The 26,743-nt window shown below is 36.5% G+C and overlaps 2 protein-coding genes across 5 annotated transcripts in view; one reads left to right on the top strand and one right to left on the bottom strand.

Moving 5' to 3' along the window:
- LOC135216140 (DNA fragmentation factor subunit beta-like) overlaps positions 1–26,743 on the bottom strand; it is a 259,118-nt gene that overhangs the window by 46,042 nt on the left and 186,333 nt on the right. The gene's annotated exons all lie outside the window — the stretch shown is intronic.
- The window catches only part of LOC135216139 (probable RNA-binding protein 46), a 115,446-nt gene that overhangs the window by 39,018 nt on the left and 49,685 nt on the right, over positions 1–26,743 (top strand). For both annotated transcript variants that reach the window (XM_064251224.1, XM_064251223.1), the window contains exons 2-4: positions 13,993–14,161; positions 20,227–20,377; positions 23,546–23,648. In XM_064251224.1, the coding sequence (XP_064107294.1) occupies positions 13,993–14,161; positions 20,227–20,377; positions 23,546–23,648 (423 nt within the window). The remainder of the gene's footprint in view (positions 1–13,992; positions 14,162–20,226; positions 20,378–23,545; positions 23,649–26,743) is intronic.

Here is a 26,743-nt window from a genome sequence, read left to right as displayed (position 1 = left end):
TTGAACCTGTGTCAATAACACAGACAACTTCATCTACAGAAGACGACGATGGCTATGAATTGGGAGCTGAAAGCAAGATGAATAATTCTTCAATTTTAGAAAATTTTGATGATAAACTGAATGTTGAACAAGGTGAAGAATTGAGTGAAGTGATTAGAAGCTTCACAGATATTTTTGCAGATGTACTGAGAAGTACTAATCTGACCAAGCATGAAATCAAGATCCAAGAAGATGGAAAACCATTCAAGCAAAGAGCTTATCACTTATCACCTTATCATTGAGATGTTTTGAAGAAGGAAGTTGAGTACGTATTTGCTGCAACATGGATTAGCAGAACCCAGTTCGAATTACTTTAGTTCTCCATGTGTGTTAGTGAAGAACCTGAATTCCGTTAGTGTGGCTGACAATTATCCCTTGCCTCTCTTAGATCAGTTACTTGACAATATTGGGGAAGCCAAGTTTGTTTCCAAGATAGACTTATTGACTTATTGAAGGGATATTATCAGATATACTTAGATGAAAAGGCTAAGTTGCTGTCAGCTTTTATTATTCCTTTTGGACTGCACCAGTATACTGTTCTGCCATTTGGTCTGATGAATGCACCTGTAACATTCTAACAAGTAATGGATCAACTGTTGAGATCTATGGAAGGATTATGTGTATACCTGGATAACATAGTCAATTACTCTACAACATGGGAAGAACATCTGCAGATTCTGAAGAAAGTTTTCAAGAAACTACAAGAGGCCCGACTAACAGTCAACCTAGAGAAGAGTGAGTTTGGGAAGGCCACTGTTCAGTATCTTGGGTTTGAAATTGAGAAAGGTCTTCTCACTCCAGTAAATGCTATGTAGAAGGTATCCGCAAGGCTACCCCACCTACTACTAAGAAACAGATATAAAGATTTTTGGGCATGGCTGGATTCTATTGTCGTTTCTGTCCAAATTTTTCAGCTGTAGTAGCCCCTTGACAGATTTAACTATTCCCAAAGCTAAGTTTGTTTGGACTCCAGAATGTCAAGAATCCTTTGAGAAGGTAAAAGCCATTTTAACTTCAAGACCAGTGCTTCAAGCTGCAGACTTTACTCAGAAATTTGTGATACAAGTTGATGCCCCTGATTGTGGAATTGGAGCTGTTCTACTCCCAGAAGATGAAAATGACCTTCTACATCGAGTGTTTCCTGTTTTTGAAACTGAAAAAGTATCAGAAAAACTATGCAACAATAGAAAAGGAAACACTAGCCTTAATCACAACATTGAAAAAGTTTGAAGTGTATGTGAACCGACCTAGGAATGAAAAGTTTTAGTGTTGTCTGATAATAATCCCCTGTCATACAGCTGATGAAAAATCATAATTAGCATTTGACTCAATCTTCTTGGGGGAGGAATCTTATGCTGTAGGTTTCGTAATGTAATAAATTCCCCTCAATAACTATGTATGATGTTGTAAAATGTATATTTTTGTGTTCAGATTCCCATATTTAACGATATGTTTAAATAATGTAAGGCAGAAAGAGAGAGAAGGCAGCATAGGATACCAAAGAGAGGTTGCTCTGTTCGAGCAAAAGGAGTTCGTATTCAACCCCTTGAAAATAGATGAGTTAAGCTTATTTTTTTATCGTCTACCCATCCCGCACAGGACGCAGCCGAGTAGGAGATTCCTATACAAGGATGATGTAAGAATTGCACAAGATTGCACCAGATCATTCTGGAATCTTCCATACAACAATATCATTTCATTTTTATTTGCAGTAACTTTTGCTATGAAACTGTTTACTATCATGATAAAGTAACTCATCTCTTTCAGTTTGTCAAAAGAGGACTTGTAGACTCATAAATAGACTAGTGTGGAGTGGAATCTTCCGTGACGTCGCTGAGATAGGTAACGAGACCATATTTTCTTTATGAACGTGTATGGGTGCCCACCTAGACAAGAGGCCCTATATGCCCAGACACAGAGATAAAGAGAAGGCATTCATTATACTCTTAATATAGCAGTGCATTGGGTCTCTCTCTCTCTCTCTCGTTCTCTGAGCTTGGGTTTCTTACCGTAATGTAACTTCTCTATAGTAGTTGGTCACTCGATATTACTAGCTCTGTTTTTTTAGTAACGTAATAGTTTGTGGAATCTGAACTTAGTGTTACTATTATTTTTGTGTGGCGCCACTAGAGTAATGAAGATAATTACAGGCCTCCTTTTTTTGAGTGAAACTGCAGTGGTAAAAGATATGGTGTTTTATAAATTTTGAGTGCACTCAGAAGAATTTATGTATTCTATTTTTGCACATTGAACATTTTTTTATTTTTCTTTGATTCTTTTGAAGTGTTTATGAGGTACAGTGGTACCTCGAGATACGAAAGGCTCAACTTATGAAAAACTCAAGATACGAAAGCAAATACAGGCAATCCCCAGGTTACAACGGGTTCGGCTTACGACGTTCCGAGGTTAAGGCGCTTTTCAATTATATTCATCCAAAATTATTTCCAGGGTTACGACGCATGTTCCAGGGTTACGACGCCTACAAAGCTGATCTGGCACAAGAATTATGACACCAAAAATGCAAAATAATCAATATTTGAAGGTTTTTTTTGATGCAAAATGCCATAAGAATGCAGTTTACATAGTTTTCAAAGCACCCAAAGCATTAAAAGTAAGGTTTTCTTAGGATTTTTGATGATGTTCCGGCATACGACGATTTTCGGGTTACAACGTGTCTCAAGAGCGGAACCCCCGTCGTAACCCAGGGACTGCCTGTACAAAGATTTTTGTGGCTCTACATACAAAAATTGTTCAAGATACGAAAGGTTGTTGCTGTAAAGTCCGAGATTCGCCCGGACCACCGATAACAATTTTAAAACTCACGCGCCGCCAACTGAGTAGACTCGCCACCATCCTCCCGCTCTCCCATTGGTTCCTGATGCTAGTCACCGCCATAAGATCCTGCTCTCCTATTGGTCAGCATCTCTCCCATGATCCCATCATGCATCGTACGTAGCGGCGTTCTTCTTCAGCCACTGCTTCTCACCAGCGTTATCGTACGCACGCTGAATTCGTTCGTTCACATATACAATTTCGTTTGTTAACATAAATTCGTGCTACTGATTTTGTTGTACTACTTTATCGTGTTGTGTGAGAACTTAATTAGTATACTACATAACTTAATTACGTACAGTATAGTCATGGGTCCCAAGAAAGTTGCTGAAGTTCACGGAAAGAAGAGAATGCTTTCTATGCAGACAAAAAGGGAGATAATAAAAAAGTAGGAAGCTGGCATGCAGTTGAGTGTGATCGCTAAGGAATACGGCCGAAATCCGTCAATGATAGGCACCATCGTCTTCTTAAGCAGAAGGAAGCCATCAAAGTAGCTACACCTTCCAAGGGCGTGACTATTTTGTCCAACAAGAGAAGCCACGTGCATGATGAAATGGAGAGGCTGCTTCTTCTATGGATTGAGGACAAAGAAATCGCTGGCGATACGATAACCGAGACGGCAATCTGCCACAAGGCCAGCACTATTTTCAGCGATTTGATTGCCCAAGCCGAAGACGACGGAGGAGAGGGGACATCGACGGCAACCCCAGACTTCAAGGCTTCTCATGGGTGGTTCGAAAAATTCCGTAAACGGACTGGCATTCATTCGGAGGTGAAGAAATTGAAATTTTGTAAAAAAAACGTAATAAAGTATAAAAAAGTAAAAAGAATGTTAAAATAAAAAAAAAGACAAAAAAAATTAATTTTAAGTTTTTTGTAAAGTTAAGTGTTACGGTTTTGTTAATGTGTTTCGTAAAGTTTAGTTTATGTTTCCTGACATTTTTAATGTGTTTCGTTAAGTGTACGTACTATGTTACAAATTTTCTGCCGTTTGTCCTCCTCCTCTGTCGCCACTTTCGGAGATAGCCTCACTCGAAAGGTAAGCTTCCACATTTTACTACAGACGTACGTATGTACGTACATTATTTATTGTATGCCATGTACACTAATACACTTTATTTATAGGTACATACATATTAGTACTACTAGTACGTATTAAGTTAGGTATTGAATGGTCTAAATTGTTGTAGTATTTCATTGTTTATAGGTCAATTTAGCTTTATTATGAAATTTACTGGTGTGTTTTTGGAGGGCTTGAAATGGATTAGCCATTTTACATGTAAAATGCGATTCAAGATACGAAAAACTTATGATACGAAGGCTGCCTCGGAACGGATTAATTTTGTATCTCGAGGTACCACTGTATATATTTTATGTTTGTACTGTCATTGCTTTTCCATATTATTCTATGTTTTTGTATTCATTTTGTTTAATTAATCTGAAAATTTCTTATTGTATAATTGTTTTAATCTAACACTTGTGAATTAATTTGCATTTAATTAAATTTCTTTTCAAATTTAATTATTGCTTTATAAATTGAATTTTACTTGAATAATTTTATTTTTTGACTATTTAATTTTCTTGATAAAATTTATAATGTTGATTCAATTTTGTTTAATGATTAATTCAAGAATTGATTAAACTTTTGTTTTCAAGTAATAACAATTTCCCTGAGATTGTGAATTTCATTTATAATTTTTGAATTTTGAAATAAGTTTTTGTATTTTTTATGAGGATTTCATTTACTACCAGTATATACATTTTATTTTTATTTATGTAAAAATATAGAGTGGTAATTGTGTCGTTTTCCTCAAGTGAATTAGAACCAGGGAAATACTTAGATTTAAAATTGTTGAAGAAGTGATGGCCTTTAATTAAGATTACATCCCACCTGTTTTAATGAACTTCGTCTGATTTCTTACATGATTATTAAGTTCTATAAGGGATCATTGTTACCTTTAGAGTATTCAGTCGTTTTGTATTTGTGATGAAGGTTCAGGAGTCTAGCTTTTGTGAGGTACTATACTCTTTTTTTTTCATCTGTCCACGCTCCTGTGGTGTTTGCGTATGGTAACACTGCATCCTGGGCTTTAGATAGTTATGCTATGTGTAAGTTTTAAGTAAATAAAAGGATATCTGGGTGTACATTTGCAACTGAAAAGTGGTTTAATAATTTACTGTATGCGAATTACACCATTAATATTCGAAATAGGATATTGTTATTATTGTTGAATGTAAGCTGAATGTAACTATCTTAAGCCTGGGACGCAGTGTTACCATACACAACACCACAGGTGGGTGGACAGATGGAAAAAAACAGAGTATAGTAACCAGGTACTTGACCAAACTGTACACCAAGTATAAATGGTGTCCCTGACCCGAAATTAATAAGAGTCTCTTGCTCTAACAAGTACAAATGGTAAGTGTAGTGTATATATATATATAATATATATATATATATAATATATATATATATATTATATATATGAATAATTATCACATCACCGTGATTCACATAAATTATTCGAGCTACAAATGTTCTTTGATATCTAATTCGCTCTACTTCGGAATTAATAAATTTTCATGTAAACTGAAGGGAAATATGTTAGTTGATAATAATTTCATCCTCTTGAGGGTTTGAACCACCATATATATATATATATATATATATATATATATATATATATATATATATATATATATATATATATATATATATGTATATGTATTAATATATATATTTATGTGTATATATTAACCACAATTCCTCAGCACCGTTACCTGGTTTACAGTGCTGTAACCGGGACTTATGGCTCTGTAACAGCACTATAAGTGCTACTTATCCCCATTATGATTATAATAATTGGGGTTAAGGCAATTTCGGCTTACAGTGCCCTGCCAAAAATGGAACCCCCGCCGTAACCCTGTGACCACCTCTGTGTGTGTGTGTGTGTGCATACATATATTTACATATATATATATATATATATATATATATATATATATATATATATATATACACATATACATATACATATACACACACAAAGTGGTCAACACATATTTGCGTTCTCCGGATTCGCGGATTTCTTTCTGGACCATATCTACCCATCTACCCATTACTTGCGGGAAATTCGCCTATTCGTGGGGTTTTCTGATGAAAATAACCACTAATTGGCGTATTTAAATGTTATTTTAATGAGTAAATACATTTTTATGATACAAAAATGATTTACTAATTTTCAAATATTAATTCTGATTAATATTGTATCAGTAAGTTTAATAAGATTAAATGATATCACATAAAAATAATAATTCTCTCTCTCTCTCTTGCTTACAGAGTTGTTTGTGTTTTTGTATGATAGATAAATGATTTACTATTTTCAAATATTAATATTAATGTAAACAGCAATAATATCAATTCATTAAAGACAATACTATAGTGAATTAGTAAGATTTTAGTTTATAAATTTAAAAAATTATGTAAGAATGAAGGAAATCCCAGTCTTCTCTCTCTAACTCCAGGTACTAAAACTGTCAAATATATCATGTAATGTGACCAGAGGGGGAGGAGCTGTTGTGTTGTTGCCACTAAGTGTTCATGGAATTTCTCTCTTACTGAGATGCAAGAATTTGTATGGTACATGTACTTTATGTTTATTAATACTTTCATATATAATAATAATAATATTAATATAACTGTAATTACAAAATTCATATTGTGTGATGGTATTTTAAAGAAATACAATAATCTATCCATTTCACTCTTTTGAATAAGGATAGCTCTCTCCTCGCTCCTCCTCTCTCCCCTCGCATCCCCTTACTGCGGTTCCTCTTTCTCTCTCTCCTCCCATCGTCTCTCTCTCTCTCACACTCCCCTTTTTGCCACCAAATATATGTATATGTCATAGTGGTAACTCTCTCCCCCTGTTTCGCTGGAAGCATTAGAAATATTTTCTGAGAGAACAGAGAGATAAACACTCTCTCTCTCTCACTGAGATGAAAGAATTTTTATGGTACTAGTATGTAATATGTTTATTGATATTTTTAGCAGTTAATAATAATAATAATAATAATAATAATAATAATAATAATAATAAGAATAATAATAATAATAATAATAATAATAATAATAATAGGTAGAAGACCCTCTTTTAGGCAAATGCTGTTAAAAAGGATGGCAGAATTAAGCGAGTTGATTTTATATATTGTTTTTTCTATTTTCCTTACAATTCGCTTCTCAGGCTCAGCGATGTTTCTGAGTAACTGGCCAATATTCATATTGGGAATTTTCAAAAATTATAAATGCTGAAGGAATCTTTTATTAGAACAAGATATCAGGTCCAGGTCAAGCAGGGGTCGTCGTCAGTGCTGGTATTATTCCGGCCCGAACCGGACTACGCCTACGGAATAATACCAGCACTGACGACGACCCCTGCTTGACCTGGACCTGATATCTTGTTCTAATAAAAGATTCCTTCAGCATTTATAATTTTTGAAAATTCCCAATATGAATATTGGCCAGTTACTCAGAAACATCGCTGAGCCTGAGAAGCGAATTGTAAGGAAAATAGAAAAAACAATATATAAAATCAACTCGCTTAATTCTGCCATCCTTTTTAACAGAATAATAATAAAATAATAATAATAATAATAATAAAAAACTGTAATTACAAAATTCGTATGTGGTAGTATTTCACTTCCGTAAGGATAACTCTCTCTTACGGAGAGAGAATTTTTATGGTAGATGTGTGTTTATTAATATTTTCAAATAATAATAATAATAATATAATAATAATAATAATAATAATAGTAATAATAATAATAACTGTAATTTCAAATGAAAATTATTCTTCCCTTCGTCTTTCTCTGTATCAATTTCCCTACTTTATCTCAACTCCAGAGACGCTTAGAGAAGCTGTCAAATATGTCAAGTAATGTGACAGGGAAGGGATGTAATGGTCAAAGGATTTTAATGATTTTTATGCAATTTTCTCTCTCTCTCTCTCTCTCTGACTCGTCTCTCTCTCGTCTCTCTCTTCCCCTCTCTCTCTCTCTCTCTGTCTTGCTGAGATGAGATCATTTTTATGGTACATGTATGTAAAAAATTTATTATTAAAATTTTCCAAAAATAATACTATAATATGTATAATATAAATGCTATAACTGTAATTACAAAATTCATATGTGAGTATTTTAAATACAATAATCTTTTCATTTTACTCTTTTAAGCACTGTAAGGGCAACTCTCTCTCTCTCTTGGCTGCAAGTGTTATAAATACTATGTATGTACGTATATACCTTTAAGGGTACTAATGTTCAGGATTACTTTGAAATTATATTATTACAATCTCTAGGATTAATACAGAAATATGATAATTTAAGGTAAATTTGATGTACGACGTTACATTTTAAAAAAAGGTATACCAATTTTGGTGTTTCTATTTTTTCCTTCTTTTATCTCTCTCTCTCTCTCTCTCTCTCTCTCTCTCTCTCTCTCTCTCTCTCTCTCTCTCTCTCCCCTTTTGCCACACAAGATATGTATGTCATAGTGGTGAGTCTCTCCCCCTGTTTCGCTGGAAGCATTAGAAATATTTTCTGAGAGAACAGAGAGATAAACACTCTCTCTCTCTCTCACTGAGATGAAAGAATTTTTATGGTACTAGTATGTTTATTGATATTTTCAGTAGTTAATAATAATAATAATAATAATAATAATGAATAATATAATAATAATAATAAAATAAAATAATAATAAAACTGTAATTACAAAATTCGTATGTGGTAGTACTTTAAAGAGATAAAAATAACCTTTCCATTTCACTTACGTAAGGATAACTCCCCTCTCTTACTGAGAGAGAATTTTTATGGTAGATGTGTTTTTATTAATATTTTTCAAATAATAATAATAAATAATAATAATAATAATAATAATAATAATTAATAATATAATAATAATAATAATAATAATAATAAGGGATAAAGCTACCAGATGGGAGCAACATCAAACACATAGATGAGACAGGATACAAATACCTGGGAATAATGGAAGGAGGGGATATAAAACACCAAGAGATGAAGGACACGATCAGGAAAGAATATATGCAGAGACTCAAAGCGATACTCAAGTCAAAACTCAACGCTGGAAATATGATAAAAGCCATAAACACATGGGCAGTGCCAGTAATCAGATACAGCGCAGGAATAGTGGAATGGACGAAGGCAGAACTCCGCAGCATAGATCAGAAAACCAGGAAACATATGACAATACACAAAGCACTACACCCAAGAGCAAATACAGACAGACTATACATAACACGAAAGGAAGGAGGGAGAGGACTACTAAGTATAGAGGACTGCATCAACATCGAAAACAGAGCACTGGGGCAATATCTGAAAACCAGTGAAGACGAGTGGCTAAAGAGTGCATGGGAAGAAGGACTAATAAAAGTAGACGAAGACCCACAAATATACAGAGACAGGAGAAAGACAGACAGAACAGAGGACTGGCACAACAAACCAATGCACGGACAATACATGAGACAGACTAAAGAACTAGCCAGCGATGACAATTGGCAATGGCTACAGAGGGGAGAGCTAAAGAAGGAAACTGAAGGAATGATAACAGCGGCACAAGATCAGGCCCTAAGAACCAGATATGTTAAAAGAACGATAGACGGAAGTAACATCTCTCCCATATGTAGGAAGTGCAATACGAAAAATGAAACCATAAACCACATAGCAAGTGAATGCCCGGCACTTGCACAGAACCAGTACAAAAAGAGGCATGATTCAGTGGCAAAAGCCCTCCACTGGAGCCTGTGCAAGAAACATCAGCTGCCTTGCAGTAATAAGTGGTACGAGCACCAACCTGAAGGAGTGATAGAAAACGATCAGGCAAAGATCCTCTGGGACTATGGTATCAGAACGGATAGGGTGATACGTGCAAACAGACCAGACGTGACGTTGATTGACAAAGTCAAGAAGAAAGTATCACTCATTGATGTCGCAATACCATGGGACACCAGAGTTGAAGAGAAAGAGAGGGAAAAAATGGATAAGTATCAAGATCTGAAAATAGAAATAAGAAGGATAATGGGATATGCCAGTGGAAATCGTACCCATAATCATAGGAGCACTAGGCACGATCCCCCAAGATACCCTGAAAAGGAATCTAGAAAAACTAGAGGCTGAGGTAGCTCCAGGACTCATGCAGAAGTGTGTGATCCTAGAAACAGCACACATAGTAAGAAAAGTGATGGACTCCTAAGGAGGCAGGATGCAACCCGGAACCCCACACTATAAATACCACCCAGTCGAATTGGTGATAGAGCAAAAAAAAAAAAAAAAAAAAAAAAAAAATTATTATAATAATAACTGTAATTTCAAATGAAAATTATTCTTCCCTTCATCTTTCTCTGTATCAATTTACCTACCTTATCTCAACTCCAGAGACACTCTGAGAAGCTGTCAAATATGTCAAGAAATGCGACAGGGAAGTGGAATGTAATGGTCAAGGATTTTAATGGTTTTTGTGCAATTTCTCTCTCTCTCTCTCTCTCTCTCTCTCTCTCTCTCTCTCTCCTCTCTCTCTCTTCTCTCTCTCTTACTGAGATGAGATCATTTTTATGCTACATGTATGTAAAAAATTTATTATTAAAATTTTCCAATAATAATACTATAATATGTATAATATAAATACTATAACTGTAATTACAAAATTCATATGTGAGTATTTTAAATACAATAATCTTTTCATTTCACTCTTTTAAGTACTGTAAGGACAACTCTCTCTCTCTCTCTCTCTCTCTCTCTCTCTCTCTCTCTCTCTCTCTCTCTCTCTGCTGCAAGTGTTATAAGTACTATGTATGTACGTATATACCTTTAAGGCTACTAATGTTCAGGATTACTTTGAAATTATATTAATACAATCTCTAAGATTAATACAGAAATATGATAATTTAAGGTAAATTTGATGTAGGATGTTACATAAGGTATACATTTGGTGTTTCTATTTTTTCCTTCTTTTATCTCTCTCTCTCTCTCTCAGCAAAAGAACTGATAGACAGACAAACAGATTGTTCAGTCCTCTCTTTCTCTTTTCTCTGGAAAAGATATATGTATTTATGGGAGGGGAAGAAGTATTGCCTATAGAAGTTCATTTCAATCTTTTGATATCGTAAGAAGTTATTTTCTCTCTCTCTCTCTCTCCCTCTTCTTCTCTCTCTCGCCTCTCTCTCTCTCTCTCTCTCTCTCTCTCTTGACTGTGTATATATTTATAATGGTAAAATGTTTCAGATGACTTTGAAATGATATTAGTAATACCAATTCAATGGTATATTTGATGTAGGATGATACTTTAAGTATACATTTGATATTTGAACTTTCAAGATGGGCAGATATAATCCTTTTTAGAGGGGAGTTCTAACTATTTGCGGGTTCGCGCTATTCATGGGGGCGTCTGGTACCCGTCCCCCGCGAATACGGGGAACTATATATATATATATATATATATATATATATATATATATATATATATATATATATATATATATATATATATATACACACACACACACACACACATATACATACATATACATACACAAACACACACACACTCACATACATACATACATGGGTGTGTATGGAAACAATGAACGCATGAGCATGTGTTTCACAGAAATAAATTTCTGAACACATCAGGAATGAACCTTGGTCTCCCAAGTGCCGGGTTGGCTAAGGCAGTAGCAACTGACCTACCAAAATCATATGAAAAATTGGATCCTAAGTACTCTGTATCTAAGGTTTTTTCCTGGGTAGGATTTTGAAGCCTAACATACCACTGAATTTTACCCAACTTCCTGAACCACCAGCATGTCAGACACTATCATTTCATTCGAATTAACCCTTTACCGTGAGATAGCATGATGGAAATAATGAACACATCAGCACATGTTTCACAGAAATACTTCTGACTCGCACTGGAAACAAACCTCAGTCTTCTGAGTGACAGGCTAAGGCAGTTGCAACTGACCTACGAAAGTCATAAAAAAAGTTGGAACCTATGTCCTTTGTATTAAAAACACAGCGATAGTCAGCGTCGTGTGCTCCCTTCGTCAACCACCATTTCATCATCAAGATGAATGGAAAACGCAGCCACTGGAGAGACAAAAAAAACGGTCTCCCTCAGGGTTCAGTGCTAGCCCCTCTCCTGTTCAATATCTATATGAATGACCAGCCATCCTTCTGGAACCTGCGATGTTTCATCTATGCAGACGACTTATGTCTTGCAACAAAAGCCAAGGACTTCATGACGATAGAGAGATATCTAACCGAAGTTCTCACTGAAATGTAGGCTTACTTTAAGTCCTGGGTCCTCAATTTCCAATCCTGGCAAGACCCTGGTTTGTTCATTCCACCTGAACAACAAGGAAGCCAAGAGGGCGCTCAACATCCAGTGGGAAGGGAAGACCCTCGAGAACAGCACCCATCCTGTGTATCTTGGGGTCACCCTTGACCACACTCTCTCATTCAAGGAGCATATAGCGAAGCCTTCTCAACATCTCGGCAACTTCCACCTGGGACACCAACCCAGACACCCTCAAGCAGACAGCAGTTGCTCTGTGCTACTCGTCAGCTGAGTACTGTTCAGCAGTGTGGTCATGGTCTTCCCATGATCACAGAATCGGCCCTGAGCTGGACAAAGCGTGTTGCACCATTGCTGGCACGGTAAGAACAACCCCACTACCAGCACTGGACAGCCTGGCAGAAATATAGCAGCCAGATGTATGTGAAGTAAACGCAAAGATGGAGTGCAACAGTCAAATGTCCGACACCGACACACGTCACCTCTAAATGGTCATCAAAAGGAGCATCGATGTCTGAGATTTCATTGCAGCTTCACAACAGTGATTGGTCTTGGTGGACTCATTATCCAGACTTATAGATTCTTGAAGTGGAGAGATAAAGACTCCAACAGCACCAGTGAAGCTCTCCTGCACATCTGCGAGAGTCTTCCTCTTGGCAAAGATCTACCAAGGAAAGAATGGGTCTGGCTAAACCAAGCCCAGGGCTAAGGTTGCCAGGACTGGTGAGTGACAACCTTGTTAAGTGATGAATCAGTCGAAAAGCAGACTGTCCATGTGGAGAAGACCCCAAAACCATCATCCATGTTCTTCAAGAGTGCCTATAAGTGCCCACTGCACAGATGAAGACCTTAAACTAGGTAACATCAATGCTCGTCATTGGATCCATGGATGGCATGATAAGATTTGATGACGACATAAAATCATTGTTACCTGTTTTAGGTCGTTGGAGTTTCTTTTACCAGAATATTGTTCTCCGGTGTAGATGTATGCTTCTGCCAGAGATTTATCTCTTTTAGAAAGAATGGTTCGTGGTGGTAGGTTTCTGTTTCCTAATATTAGTAGCAGTTATAACTTGGACCATCAAAGGATGGTTTCTTGTTTGTCACTTTTTCATAAGTTGTATTTCAACAGAGATCATTCACACTCACAATTGATCCCTGATCCACTTTATTTGTCGAGCAACCAGATTTACTGAACAGCAGCACCAATATTGTTGAACTTCTCAGTTCCAGAGGTCCTTTATTCCTCACACCGTTGGACTGTGGAACAGCCAGCTAGAGGATGTTGTGCAATTGGAACTTTTGACAAATGAAGATGCAATGTGTTACCACCCTAATACTATTCTCCTTGCATTTCAATACATTTTTATCTATTTAATAAGTGGAATCTATTCTTTATGTATTTCCCTTTACCTTCTCTTACTTCTTCCTAATGAACACCATATTCTTTGGCAGGTTGAATTTCAAATCAATGGCCCTTGTTGGCTTGCTCCATATGAATAGGTTTCATCTTCTGAATATAATAATAATAATAATAATAATAATAATAATAATAATAATAATAATAATAATAATAATAATAATGCTCTCAAGGTTGAATAATTAAGTCTAACAGTCTTCTCATAACCAATACTGGCCACTTGCATTTTGGTTTTGTTTTCACTTTTGATTGTGATGTCAGTAAATCACCCACTTCTGTATGACTGCAAAATAGGCAAGGCACTATGTGTAACACGGTTACTCCTTGACAGGTTAGGGTGATTTACATCAGAAACTTAGCACTCTGCACAACTGAAGATGACTTACGAGAACTGTGCTCGTCGATTGGAGGTGTCGAAAGAGTAAAGAAGCAAAAGGATTATGCCTTCGTTCACTTCAGCACCCGAGAACAAGCAGAGTCTGCCAAGGCTTCTTTGAATGGTAAGTTACCCACTTTAAAGTAGACATTACTGTTCTTCACATTTTAATTTTGTTGATTATTTATTTTATTTATTACAGAGCTTTTTACATATTATATAATATGGGTAATGCCTCAGTGATTTTAGGGATGATTTTCGTATGATTTAACATTAGCCCTTGATCATTTAGTAGTGACATATGATTTTTCTAAGTAATAGTTAGTATTTTCCTTTTGATTTTTGCCGGTAAATAGTACGGTAAATTTTTCACTTCTTTCTGGAGCCTACTTTACACAGACACACACAAACACATGCGTATCTATTAGTATATACTTTGCATGACATATATATACAGAGGATCACTGGAAGATCATTATGGCTGCTGAGAACTAATAAGGATTCTAATGGGAAATGGATGCATGTCCCCTAATGAAACAGCCATATTGGTAGGATGGTTACCCTCATACGCTCAAGATACAGCATGCACTGTAAGCGGATAATAACTTCCACTTTCATTATCCCACATTAAAGGAGTTGGTACTCAGTAGGATTGATTATGTTTGAAGCAAATATCATGATTGAATGAAACAGCAGGACTCAGGAAGGTGGCCCATTCAGTTAGAAATCAGATATTGAAAACTGATGACATCAATTGTACAAATTCAGTGGTACAGTGGTACCTCAGGATACGAAATTAATACGTTCTGAGGCGGCCTTCGTAACCTGAGCTTTTCGTATCTTGAACCGTATTTTACATGTAAATTACCTAATTTGTTCCAAGCCCTACAAAAACACCCCAGTAAATTTTATAATAAAGCTAAATTGAACAATAAACAATGAAATACAACAAATTGGACCATTCAATACCTAACTTAATATGTACTACATTGTACCTGTAAATAAAGTGTATTAGTGTACATGGTATACATATACGTACGTATATGTAGTAAAGTGTGGAACCTTACCTTTCGAGTGAGGCTATCTCTGAAAGTGGCGACAGAGGAGGAGGACAAACGGCAGAAAACTTGTACGTACACTTAACTTTACGAAACACATTAAAAAACGTCAGGAAACATTAGACTAAACTTTACGAAACACACTAACAAATGGCACAAAACCCTAATACTCAACTTTACAAAAGACTTAAAATTAAATATATTTTTTTTACTATTTTATACTTAAGTTTTTTTTTATTTTATTTTATTTTATTATTATTTTTTTTTTATACAAAATTTCAATTTCTTCACCACTTTCAACTATTTTTTTCTTTGTAGTATCAGTTGGATCTTCCTGTTAGCTTACTCCTCTAAAGGCCTCTTCAAAAAATAACTATCCAAGGAAGATTACTTCTGCCTGCTTTTGACAATGTTTCTGAAACGACTCAGGCAAACGTCATCGAACTGCGTAAGCATACGACCTGTGTAAGCCTTTTCGGGGTTGGAGCATCCTTAATTTCTGCCGTTGTCATAGGGTCATCCTCCTACTCCTCGCCGCTGCTAGAGAACTCTTCTTGAACGACGTTATGTTGCATGGCCCGACAGTGAAGATATTCTTGGAAGAAAAGCGCCTCCCTCTGAAATGTCTGCTGGTGTTGGACAATGCCCCTGCCCACCCTCCTGACCTCGAGGAAGATATCCTAGCGGAGTATTCCTTCATCAAGTTTCTTTATCTTCCGCCTAACACCACCCCTCTCCTCCAGCCCATGGACCAGCAAGTGATATTGAACTTCAAGAAGCTGTATACGAAACATCTTTTCAAGAGATGTTTCGACATCACCGATACCACAAACCCCACCTTGCGTGAATTTTGGAAGGAGCATTTCAGTGTTGTGATATGCATCCAACTCATTGACCCAGCTTGACAGGAGGGTTCGAGGAAACTCTGGCCTGATGCCATATCCGCCCGAGACTTCGAGGGATTCGACGTGGGCGAAGCTGGTGCTGCAGATTCAGAAACAGTTGATGATCCTGAAACTGTTTTACATCCAGATCTTGATGAGATCGTTGCACTCGGCAAGTCCATGGGGCTGGTCGTCGACGAGGACAACATCAACGACCTTCTCGAGGAGCACCAAGAGGAGCTTACGACGGATGACCTGAAGGAGTTGGAGGCCATGCAACATAACGTCGTTCAAGAGGAGTTCTCTAGCAGTGGCGAGGAGGAGGAGGACGACCCTATGACAACGGCAGAAATTAAGGATGTTCTAGCTGCTTTTCATAAAGTGCAATCGTTTGTTGAAAAAAAGACACCCCGAAAAGGCTTACACAGGTCATATGCTTGCGCAGCTCGATGAGGCTTGCCTGAGTTGTTTCAGGAACATGTGAAAAGTAGGCAGAAGCAATCTTCTTTGGATAGTTATTTTTTAAAGAGGCCTTTAGTATTAGCAGGAGTAAGCAAAAAGGAAGAAACAAGTGATACTAAAAAACAAAGTTGAAAGTGGTGATGCTGTTGGAAAGAAGAAGAAGAAAAAAAAAAAAACACACCCTACGTAAAGTATAAAAAAGTAAAAAAAAAAAAAAAAAAAAAAAAAAAGTAAAAATCAAAATAAGACCCAAAAAAATTTTTTTATTTTAGTTTTTTGTAAAGTTAAGTGTTACAGTTTTGTTAATGTGTTTTGTAAATTTTAGTTAATGTATGTTTTCCTTTCATTTTTTGTGTTTCGTAAAATTAAGTGTACGTATCTGCTGTTTGCCCTCCTCCTCTGTCGCCACTTTCAGAGATAGCCTCACTCGAAAGGTAAGCTTCCACATTTTACTACATACGTACAGTATTTCTTGTATACCATGTACACTAATACACTTTATTTACAGGTAATTAGCAGTACGTTATTAAGTTAGGTATTGAATGGTCCAAATTGTTGTAGTATTTCATTGTTTATAGGTCAATTTAGCTTTATTATGAAGTTTACTGGGGTGTTTTTGGAGGGCTTGGAACGGATTAGCCATTTTACATGTAAAATGCCGTCCATCCAAGATACGAAAAACTCATGATATGAAGGGCGCCTCGGAACGGATTAATTTCATATCTCGAGGTACCACTGTACTGACCAATAGGAGAGCAGGATCTTATGGCAGTGACTACCATCAGGAACTAATGGGAGAGCGGGAGGATGGTGGCGAGTCTACTCAGTTGGCAGCGCGCGAGTTTTAAAATTGTTATCGGTGGTCCGGGCGAATCTCGGGACTTTACAGCAACAACCTTTCGTAACCTGAATTATTTTAGTATGAAGAGCCAAAAAAATCTTCGTATTTTGTAAGCAGGGACTTTTGTATGTCGATGTACCACTTACTTGCATGGCAGCTCTGGATGAAATCCTTATTCATGCAGTATATGAATGCAAGAAAACAGTGCTTCAACCAATAGTGTGTGGAGCCAAGTTGGTTGTCTAGCAATTCACGAAACCGGGTGTTGCAAGTAAATTGTACACATTTTAACAGTTTATTCTTTTCCACAGTTCCTTCTTTTCCATTCAAAGAGATTGCATGTTTTTGATGGATGTACAAGAGGTATGAAAAACTTATAAACTAAGGCAGATGAAGAAGACACATAGAAGGGGTCTAGTTATTTAATTTCCCTTAGGAACACCAATGTTGAATTATCACAAAAATGGGTCTGGTTTTGTTGCAAGGGGTAGTACTGGTAATTTAAGGAAAATTTAGGGGACTGGTGACAGTACACATTTTAGTTTGAGGGAAGTATGGATAAGGCCAAGAGCAGCATTCGGAAAGTTACATTAGTGAGTACGTATTTATGCCATGAATGTAAGAATGAGTGAAAGTTGGTGTTTTTTGGAAATGTGAATTTGGGCCTGGATGTGTTTGGAGAAAGAGAAAGGGTGGTTGTGCTTGATGATTTAAATGTAAAGTAGGTGAGGCAATAAGAAATAGCATTACGTACTGATATGCATCAACTTCTTGTAAAAGGGGAGTGCAGCCTTATGTTATGAAGTTTGACTTTGGAAAATGAATGCTTTCTAAGTAGAAAGCATTGTTGATTATTATTTGGTTGATGCAATGGTTAAGATGGATAGAAATTAAATATGAAAATATGGCTTAAATGTAATTAAGCTGAGTGAATTTGATCAGAAGGTAAGACCAGTATGTGGGGAGAAAATGTAAGAAAAATTGGATGGGGCTCAAGAAACAGAGCTGTAAAGAATGAAAAGATGCCAGCAGGAGCTGATATGAGTTACAGGTACATAGTAAGATGCTGCAGTACAGTGGTGAAAGTGTGATTGAGTGGTAGGAACAATTGGCTGGAATAAGGAGAGAGTGTAGGTAAATGGGTGAGGGGAATAATTGTTTCATTGTACATGTATAAGAGTATGTAAAGGTGATAGGTGAGACTAAAAATTCTTGAAATATATTGTCATTTAGTAATCCAGGGTAAGTGTATGGCAGGATTTTGATTAAGAAAGTAAAACAGGTGAAAGAAGGACTGATAAGGGAAGCAAAGCGTGGGTTTATATAGGGAAAAGGTCAGTGGATCGAGTGTTTCTTATTAATCACTTATGAGAGAGGCCTGAAAATCTTAAAATAAAAATAAAAAGTTATATGTGGTATATACATGGAACCTATGGCAACATTTTGTTGAGATATTATAAGTTTTTTCAACAAAAGAAAATAATGCACATATTAAAATATGCAGTATTTAGATGACAGAGGCAATGGTTTGGTGAAAGAGTTGGTGTAAGACTAGAATATATATATCTTCAGGGGTGTTTAATATCTCCATGATGGAATGATGTTAGAAGAAAGAATTCAGAGAAAGGCGCAAAGGTGAAGAATAAGAAATTGAGTCAAACTGAATGGCTGATGTTTGCAGATGATACAGTACTAACTGTGGCTAGTGAATAGAAACTGCAGAAACTATTCAAATAATATGAAAATGTTTGCCTGAAGAAAAAGTTGAGAGCAAATGTAGGAAAGAAAAAAGTTTTGAGGGTCACACTAAACCATAAGATGGAGCAATGGTTATAATAGTATGAACAGTGAAAGAATGGAAGTTGTAAATTCATGTAGGCATTTGGAAGTAAATATAACAGATGGTGGCAGGGTGAGAAAAGAGGTTTTACAGATCAGGTGAAGGAAGGAAAGTAGCAGTGTGTGTGCTAAAGATTGGGAAGAGACTTGTGCCTATGGAAGCCAAGGTGTGAATGTATGAAGAGATTTTATAGCCAAATCTCTGCTATGAAAATTAATATAAGTGTTGAATATCATGAAAAGGGTGAAAGTTGTTGGGAGTGAACTACTTCTGTGGTAAATGTGTCATGAGAAGAATGAAATGGGTGAGAAATGTGGTATAGTACATAGAAGAGGTAGAAAAGTTATTGTAAAAAGTATAACAAGAGGAATCACATTTTATAAATTGTAAAAAGTATAACAAGAGGAATCACATTTTATAAGTACGTAATCAGTAATATAGTCATAAACAAGTAAGACTTAAATAACGAGGGAAAATTAAATAACTAATACCAAAATATTAATTCGTGTAATTTCCGAATTACAAACAATATTTTGATTATGGTAAATAGTAGAAGAACAATTTTCTCCTTTATTGATGCAAAGGCTCCCTTGGCTCGCAACTGAATGTTTGTCAGAGACTAAAAGCCCACCCCCCCAAGAAATAGAAGTTAAATCTTGATGTAAAAGTAGGTGATAGGCTTCAAATGCAAGAAAAATGGGTATATGTAGTGAGTTCTAGAGGGAAAACAATAGCTTCTCTATTTTGAAGTATTGACTTCATAGCATAACCAAAGCATATAACATATGTAGCAATATGTACAATATGTAGTTAGAGTTTTCTAAAGACTTCACTGGCATGGAGAAGTCTTGCTGAAATAAATACCTTTTTTTTCTGGGTATTCTATATTTACATTGATGTTCGTGCAGACACAAAAATACACATAGGCTTATGTATAATGAATTTTTATAGTAACTCAAAATTAGTGTTTTATAATTGTAATACAGTACGTACTGATCTGATCTTTTCTTGAACTGATTTTCCTTAAAGCTGATTTTGATTTTTCAACTGTAATACTGCCTTTGGTACTACATTTGGAAAAATGCTGAACCATCTCTGTCTTAGGGAGACTTGTCCATGGATGTGACTTGGAAGTGACCTGGGCAAAACCTGTCAAAAACAGAGAAGAGTACCAGCAGCGCAAAGCCCTTGCACGCTCCATGGTTAGTGCTGGTCACAACCAGCCTTCTCTGATCCCTCACCTCTCGCCTACAGGGTATGTATTGATGTGCTGATTAGTGTACGTATACGTACTGTAATTATTTTCTTTATGAAAAAATTTTTATGTAAGTAATAAATAACAATTTTATGATTGTTACCCCCGTTTTTGTCTGCTTTTGAATTCATTTGAGCATATTCAAGATGAAAAGTGAAGTAGCACGATCTAACAAATGAAAATGTTAATCAATAAAATATTGATTTTCAGTTCAAAATCTATGAGGTAAACTTTTACATGATTTCCATAAAATTTATACTTGAAATTCAACATATTTTCAATTGCAAGCCTTAAATATATCTTGAAACCTTACATCAAATTCCTTTATAATAGACATTATTTGAAAATAGTCCACTGAATTTGCTTTCAGTAGATTGTGAAGAATATTTCCTGGCGTACATTCTTCTTAATTATCAGATTGTTGGCCATCAATTTGATTATAAAATAATGTAATTCATATAATTGTGATGTTTTGGGCACAATTTTCAGTGTCAAAAATGATGACAATGGTTGCAGGTCCAAAATAATATCGCATGTGAAGTATAAAGTCTTTAATAGATAATAAAAGCTTTCAAACCTTATACTAGGTTCATCTTCAGTCAAGTGAACATTATGACTTTAAAAATCTATCAAAGTAAACTTCTGAACAGGATCATTCCACAGTGACGAACACAGATGGAGGAAGCGCTTAACAGCCCAACTAGGTAATTCCGTTGTTGATGTTCAATTTCCTGTTTGCTATTCTGCTGGAATGTCTTGTGGGCTGTGATGATGCTGCATGGTGTTCCCATGTCACGTCCCCCGTGCTGTAATCCATCTGAGGAAGAAGAGAAGAAGGAGGGGCAGCAACAGGCAAAGGAAAAACAGAGCTTGTCTTTAAATTAAAATTTTTAACAAAGTTTTTAAGAATGTAAAAGTTGACTAATGGGTCTTCCCCAACAAATGACTTGTTACCATAAAAAGCTTTCCCAAGTTTATGGCGGTGCCTTCCACTAGCCTTCTTGTTTGGACATTGTTATTTTTAAAAATTATGTTAGATCCATCCCAATTCGGTCTATGGTTGTTCTTAAAAGCTTGGGAGACTATTGCATTGTTCTGTGGATGAAGTGCATATGCGCATTTGTGTTCCCCTAATCAGGTCGGTAGTCCTCTTCCACTTTCCCCAAAATATATTTTTTTCCCTTGCAGTCATGACAGGGGATCTCGTAAACACCCGGAATGATATTCTTCTTATCGTTATTGTTGTTTCTAATTAGTTTATGGCTAATTGTGTTTGGGTATTTGAAAACTATTTTAGTGTCTTTCTGGCTATTGTTAGCATAGTTACATAATTTGTCGAGGTTGGGATTAAAAGGGAGGGGTAAGAATCTGTTGGGTTTTTCCTTGGGGTTGTTAACAAGACGATAAAATGCTTTCTTAGCTCGTGAAATGGCTTTGTCAATAAAATGATCAGGGTATCTTAGTCCTTTGAAGGTTGATCGTATGTGCTGAATTTCTCCATCGACAAACTCCGGGTCGCATATTTTAAACGCACGTAGGGTAAAGTTCATTACTCCATTGCCCTTAATGTTATTGGCATGGAATGAATAAAAATGTATGTAACTTTCTGAGTTGGTTGTTTTGCAATACACAGGGAATTTAAATTTATGATTATTGTGATCTCTAATGACTAATATGTCCAAAAATGGTAGCTTGTAATCTACTTCTCTCTCTATTGTGAATTTTATGGAGGGAAGAATACTGCTGGCTATTTCTAATAGTCTGTTTAAGTTCTGATCATTTCTTCGGATGACAACGTAGATGACATATTCGTTATCATCTGAAGAAACGATCAGAACTTAAACAGACTACGTATTAGAAATAGCCAACAGTATTCTCCCCTCCATAAAATTCACAATAGAGAGAGTAGATTACAAGCTACCCTTTTTGGACGTATTAGTCATTAGAGATCACAATAATCATAACTTTAAATTCTCTGTATTGCAAAACAACCAACTCAGAAAGTGACATACATTTTTATTCACTCCATGCCAATAACATTAAGAGCAATGTAGTAATGAACTTTACCCTACGTGTGTTTAAAATATGCGACCCGGAGTTTGTTGATGGAGAAATTCAGCACATACGATCCACCTTCAGAGGACTTAGATACCCTGATCATTTTATTGACAAAGCCATTTCACGAGCTAAGAAAGCATTTTATCGTCTTGTTAACAACCCCAAGGAAAAACCCAACAGATTCTTACCCCTCCCTTTTAATCCCAACCTCGACAAATTATGTAACTATGCTAACAATAGCCAGAAAGACACTAAAATAGTTTTCAAATACCCAAACATGATTAGCCATAAACTAATCAGAAACAACAATAACGATAAGAATAATATAATTCTGGGTGTTTACGAGATCCCTTGTCATGACTGTAAGGAAAAATATTTTGGGGAAAATGTGGGGGGGGGAAAAGAAAGGACTACCGGCCTGATTAAAAAGGGAAAAAAAACACAAACGCGCTATGCACTTCATGCACAGAACAATGCAATAGTCTCCCAAGCTTTTAAGAACAACCATAGACCGAATTGGGATGGATCTAACATAATTTTTAAAAATAACAATGTCCAAACAAGAAGACTAGTGGAAGGCGCCGCCATAAACTTGGGAGAAGCTTTTGTTGGGGAAGACCCATTAGTCAACTTTTACATTCTTAAAAACTTTGTAAAAAATTTTAATTTTAAGACAAGCTCTGTTTCTCCAACAGCCCCCTCTTCTGCTTTCCTTCCTCAGATGGATTACAGCACGTTGTAAGCGCGCCGCCAAGGGAACACCATGCAGCATCATCACAGCCCACAAGACGTTCCAGCAGAATAGCAAACAGGAATTCGAACATCAACAACGGAATTACCTAATCGAGCTGTTGAGCACTTCCTCCATCTGCGTTCATCATTGTGGAATGGTCCTGTTCAGAAATTTACTTCAACAGGTTTTTAGTCATAATGTTCACTTGACTGAAGATGAACCTAGTATAAGGTTTGAAAAGCTTTTATTATCTATTAAAGACTTTATACTTGACATGCAATATTATTGTGGACCTGTCACCATTGTGATGTTTGATTAAACAATTACGTACATTTTCTTTTATGCCATATACATACTTGTGTCTATGTCCTTGACAGGGAACCTCTAATCATGATGCCCCAAGTTCGCCGTGCTGCTGGTGCTCAGGGTGTCCAGCATCCTAGTCCAAGAAATGTGACTTCACGAGCAAGGCATAATGAAGTAAGTGGAATAAGAAAATTATTTTCCGGACTGCAATATCTCTAGGTATGCCAATTCAGCAAAAGTAAAATGCTAAATTTCCCTAACGCACACATCAAATTATTTTCAGGCTTGAGACACTTGGTACCAAAAATCACACTGACATGCATTGTGTACGGTTTTACTTGTACTGTCACATACTTATTGAAAATAAGACTGGCCAGACTACCAAAGTAACAGATGTGTAGTGAAGCTTCTACTGACTAGCACCTGTGAATTATAGCCTGATAACCACATTTAACAATAAAAAAGTTGAATCGAGTGTAGACTCATAAAATATTTTCTTGTTCATGATTAACTGACAATCTGCATACCATTTATGTATTGTAATTGCAATGAGCAGTTTCCAAAGGTTTTCAAGATAGACACTGCTTGCCTGATAACTCTTTGGGGCATGCTGATTGATTGGGTTGAGAACAAATCATTTCATAATAATATATAAATATATATGGTAATTACCTTGTACTATTCTAGTGCTAATGTAGAGTAGGTAATTGAAATCCCATAATATGCCCAGTCAAAAAAGGGATTTTGACGAAGGAAAAATCTATTTCTGGGTGATTGGCTCGTGTCGCCCTATGAAAGGATCCTTAATATCATTCTTTCTAGGTAAAATTAATCTAAAATTACCAGAGAAAAACAAAATTAAGAAAATGTCAGTAAAACTGACTCGCTCACTCTTAAAAAGAAGTGTCGGTATGGCAATAGGGGCGAGTGGGAACACTACCACGAGACATTCACCAATTAGACCTTCCAATCAGAATCCCCACAAGAGAGAGCTGATACCAACGGGCGATGCGGCCGCTACTACTACTACTAGAGGACGCCACGGACAGCAGCGCCCCTAGCGGTCATCCTTAATCTAAGAACATCTTCTCCTGCAGGGGGGGGGGGCAATCAATACAGGGTGGGTTTCATAGGGCGACACGAGCCAATCACCCAGAAAAAGGATTTTGACGTAAGGAAAAATCTATTTCTGGGCGATTGGCTCGTGTCGCCAGCGAAATATCCTTTAATCTATTATTTCTAGGGTAAATGTACTAACACATACCAGAGAATAAATAAAATAAAGAAAAGGTCAGTATGACTGACTCGCTCACCCTCTAGGAGGGTGTCGGTATGAAACACTAGGCGAGTGAGACCACTACCACGAGCCAAATGCCAATAGAAATCTCCCACTACAAAACCCTCCAAGAGGGGAGCCGTCCCAAGAGGGAGGGACAGCTCGTACTACTACTACATAAGCCAAATACCCATGCCTTGCGACTGCTGCGCCTCTAGTGGCCATCCTGAAGTTAGCAGACAATCTTGAGCGAAGGGATGGGTAGGGGGGGTATTTCGCTGGCGACACGAGCCAATCGCCCAGAAATAGATTTTTCCTTACGTCAAAATCCTTTTTGGGCTCAGCTCGTGTCGCTTGCGCGAAATCGTACAGAGAAACAGCACAAGATTGTAAACAAAGTAAATAAGATATAATAAAACAAAATAGGTCTCAAATAAAAGATACAAAATAAAAGAATGGATATAATTGCTAACAAGATACAAGTACACAGTAAAACAAAATCATAATATGCTTAAATTATTACCCTTAGATCTAATTATGTTAATAATATAGGAATTTACATAAAGGTACAAATAGGTATGATTACCTATCACAATAAATAAATCTGTGTAACACATGTATCAAAAATAGAAATAGCAATTAGTATAAATTTACATCAAATATTTGATCAATGGAATGATAAATAAAATATCTTAGGAATGTATATGACTTAATATACAAAACCCGTAACCATTGCGTTATGATGTATCCCCTAGCATAAAAATAAGGGATAACATCTATGAGATCAGTATGGTAATCAGATGTTAGTGTCCCTAACCAGACAAAAGGGGCACTATACAATCAATAGAGCAGCTAAGACACAAGGTAAATGTAATGAACAAGGCAGGAATAGACGAATCTGTTGGGTGAGGCAGGTAGAAAGGAGGACTGAATCTTTCTACTATAATCTGCTAGAGTCAGGGGAAACTATGTTACCCGCTGCTACTGCTGGAAATTTCAGAGCTTCCAAGGACTTAAGGTAGTGACGTTTGAACACTGTCGGCGATTTCCATCCGGTATACTTCTTTAAATCATGCCAAAATTCATATGTTGGAAAGTAATTAATTGAGGTGGCTACTGCCCTGACATCATGTGCTTTGGAAGGAGTCAGGATTGGCTTGTTTGATAAAGTACAGGATTTGTTGCCTGATGCCTTTAGTGGATAAAGTACCACCTTTTTCCCTCCTCAAAGAGGGGCCCCGATGAGGAAGAGGAGGTCCTGGATAGAAAGGCTCGTAAGGTTGAAAACCGGACAAAGGGAAACATCTTGTGGAAGGGGTAGTACCTTCCAAGGTTCCCACCTCATCAAAGGATCTTCATTCTTTGCTAAAAAGCTACGTTCCGGAGAAAGTAGCACTTCCCTGTGGGAAGGAATTGAATATGATCCGGATCTCTGGATCAAGCCGACAGTTCTGAAATTCTTGCTCCTGAAGCTAGGCTTAATAAAAACAGAGTTTTTCTTAGGAGCATCATAAACGAGCATGTGTCATTATCGGTTTCGAAGCCAGTTTTAGAAAACATCGTTTAAGAACCATGAAACTGACGTAGGCCTGACAGAGGGCCTAAGTCTAGCACATGCTTTAGGAATAGACGAGAAATAGGTATCTGTCAAGTCTATGTTAAATCCAAATTGAAATATCTTTTTCAATGCTGACTTGTTTGTCGTAATCGTGCTAGCTGCTAAACCCTTTTCAAATAAAGATCTGAAAAAGGATATAGCAGAATTAACTGTCATGATTCTGATATCTGACTCTCTCAGGAAGATTGCTAACTTTTTGACGGCAGCATCATACTGCCTCAAAGTTGAATCCCTTTTATATCGGATCCAGGAAAGAATATTCTGAGGGTCAATATTCGCATCTCTTTTTGCGCAAACTCATGAAATCCATAAAGTTAGGGTTTTGAGAATCCCTGAGGAAGCGAACACAGTCTTCGTTTGTACTGACTGGGAGAG

This window comes from Macrobrachium nipponense, chromosome 6 (assembly GCF_015104395.2).
Source record: "Macrobrachium nipponense isolate FS-2020 chromosome 6, ASM1510439v2, whole genome shotgun sequence".
NCBI lineage: Eukaryota > Metazoa > Arthropoda > Malacostraca > Decapoda > Palaemonidae > Macrobrachium > Macrobrachium nipponense.
Note: the sequence above shows the minus strand (reverse complement) of the source record. Positions and strands in the feature narration are given on the sequence as shown.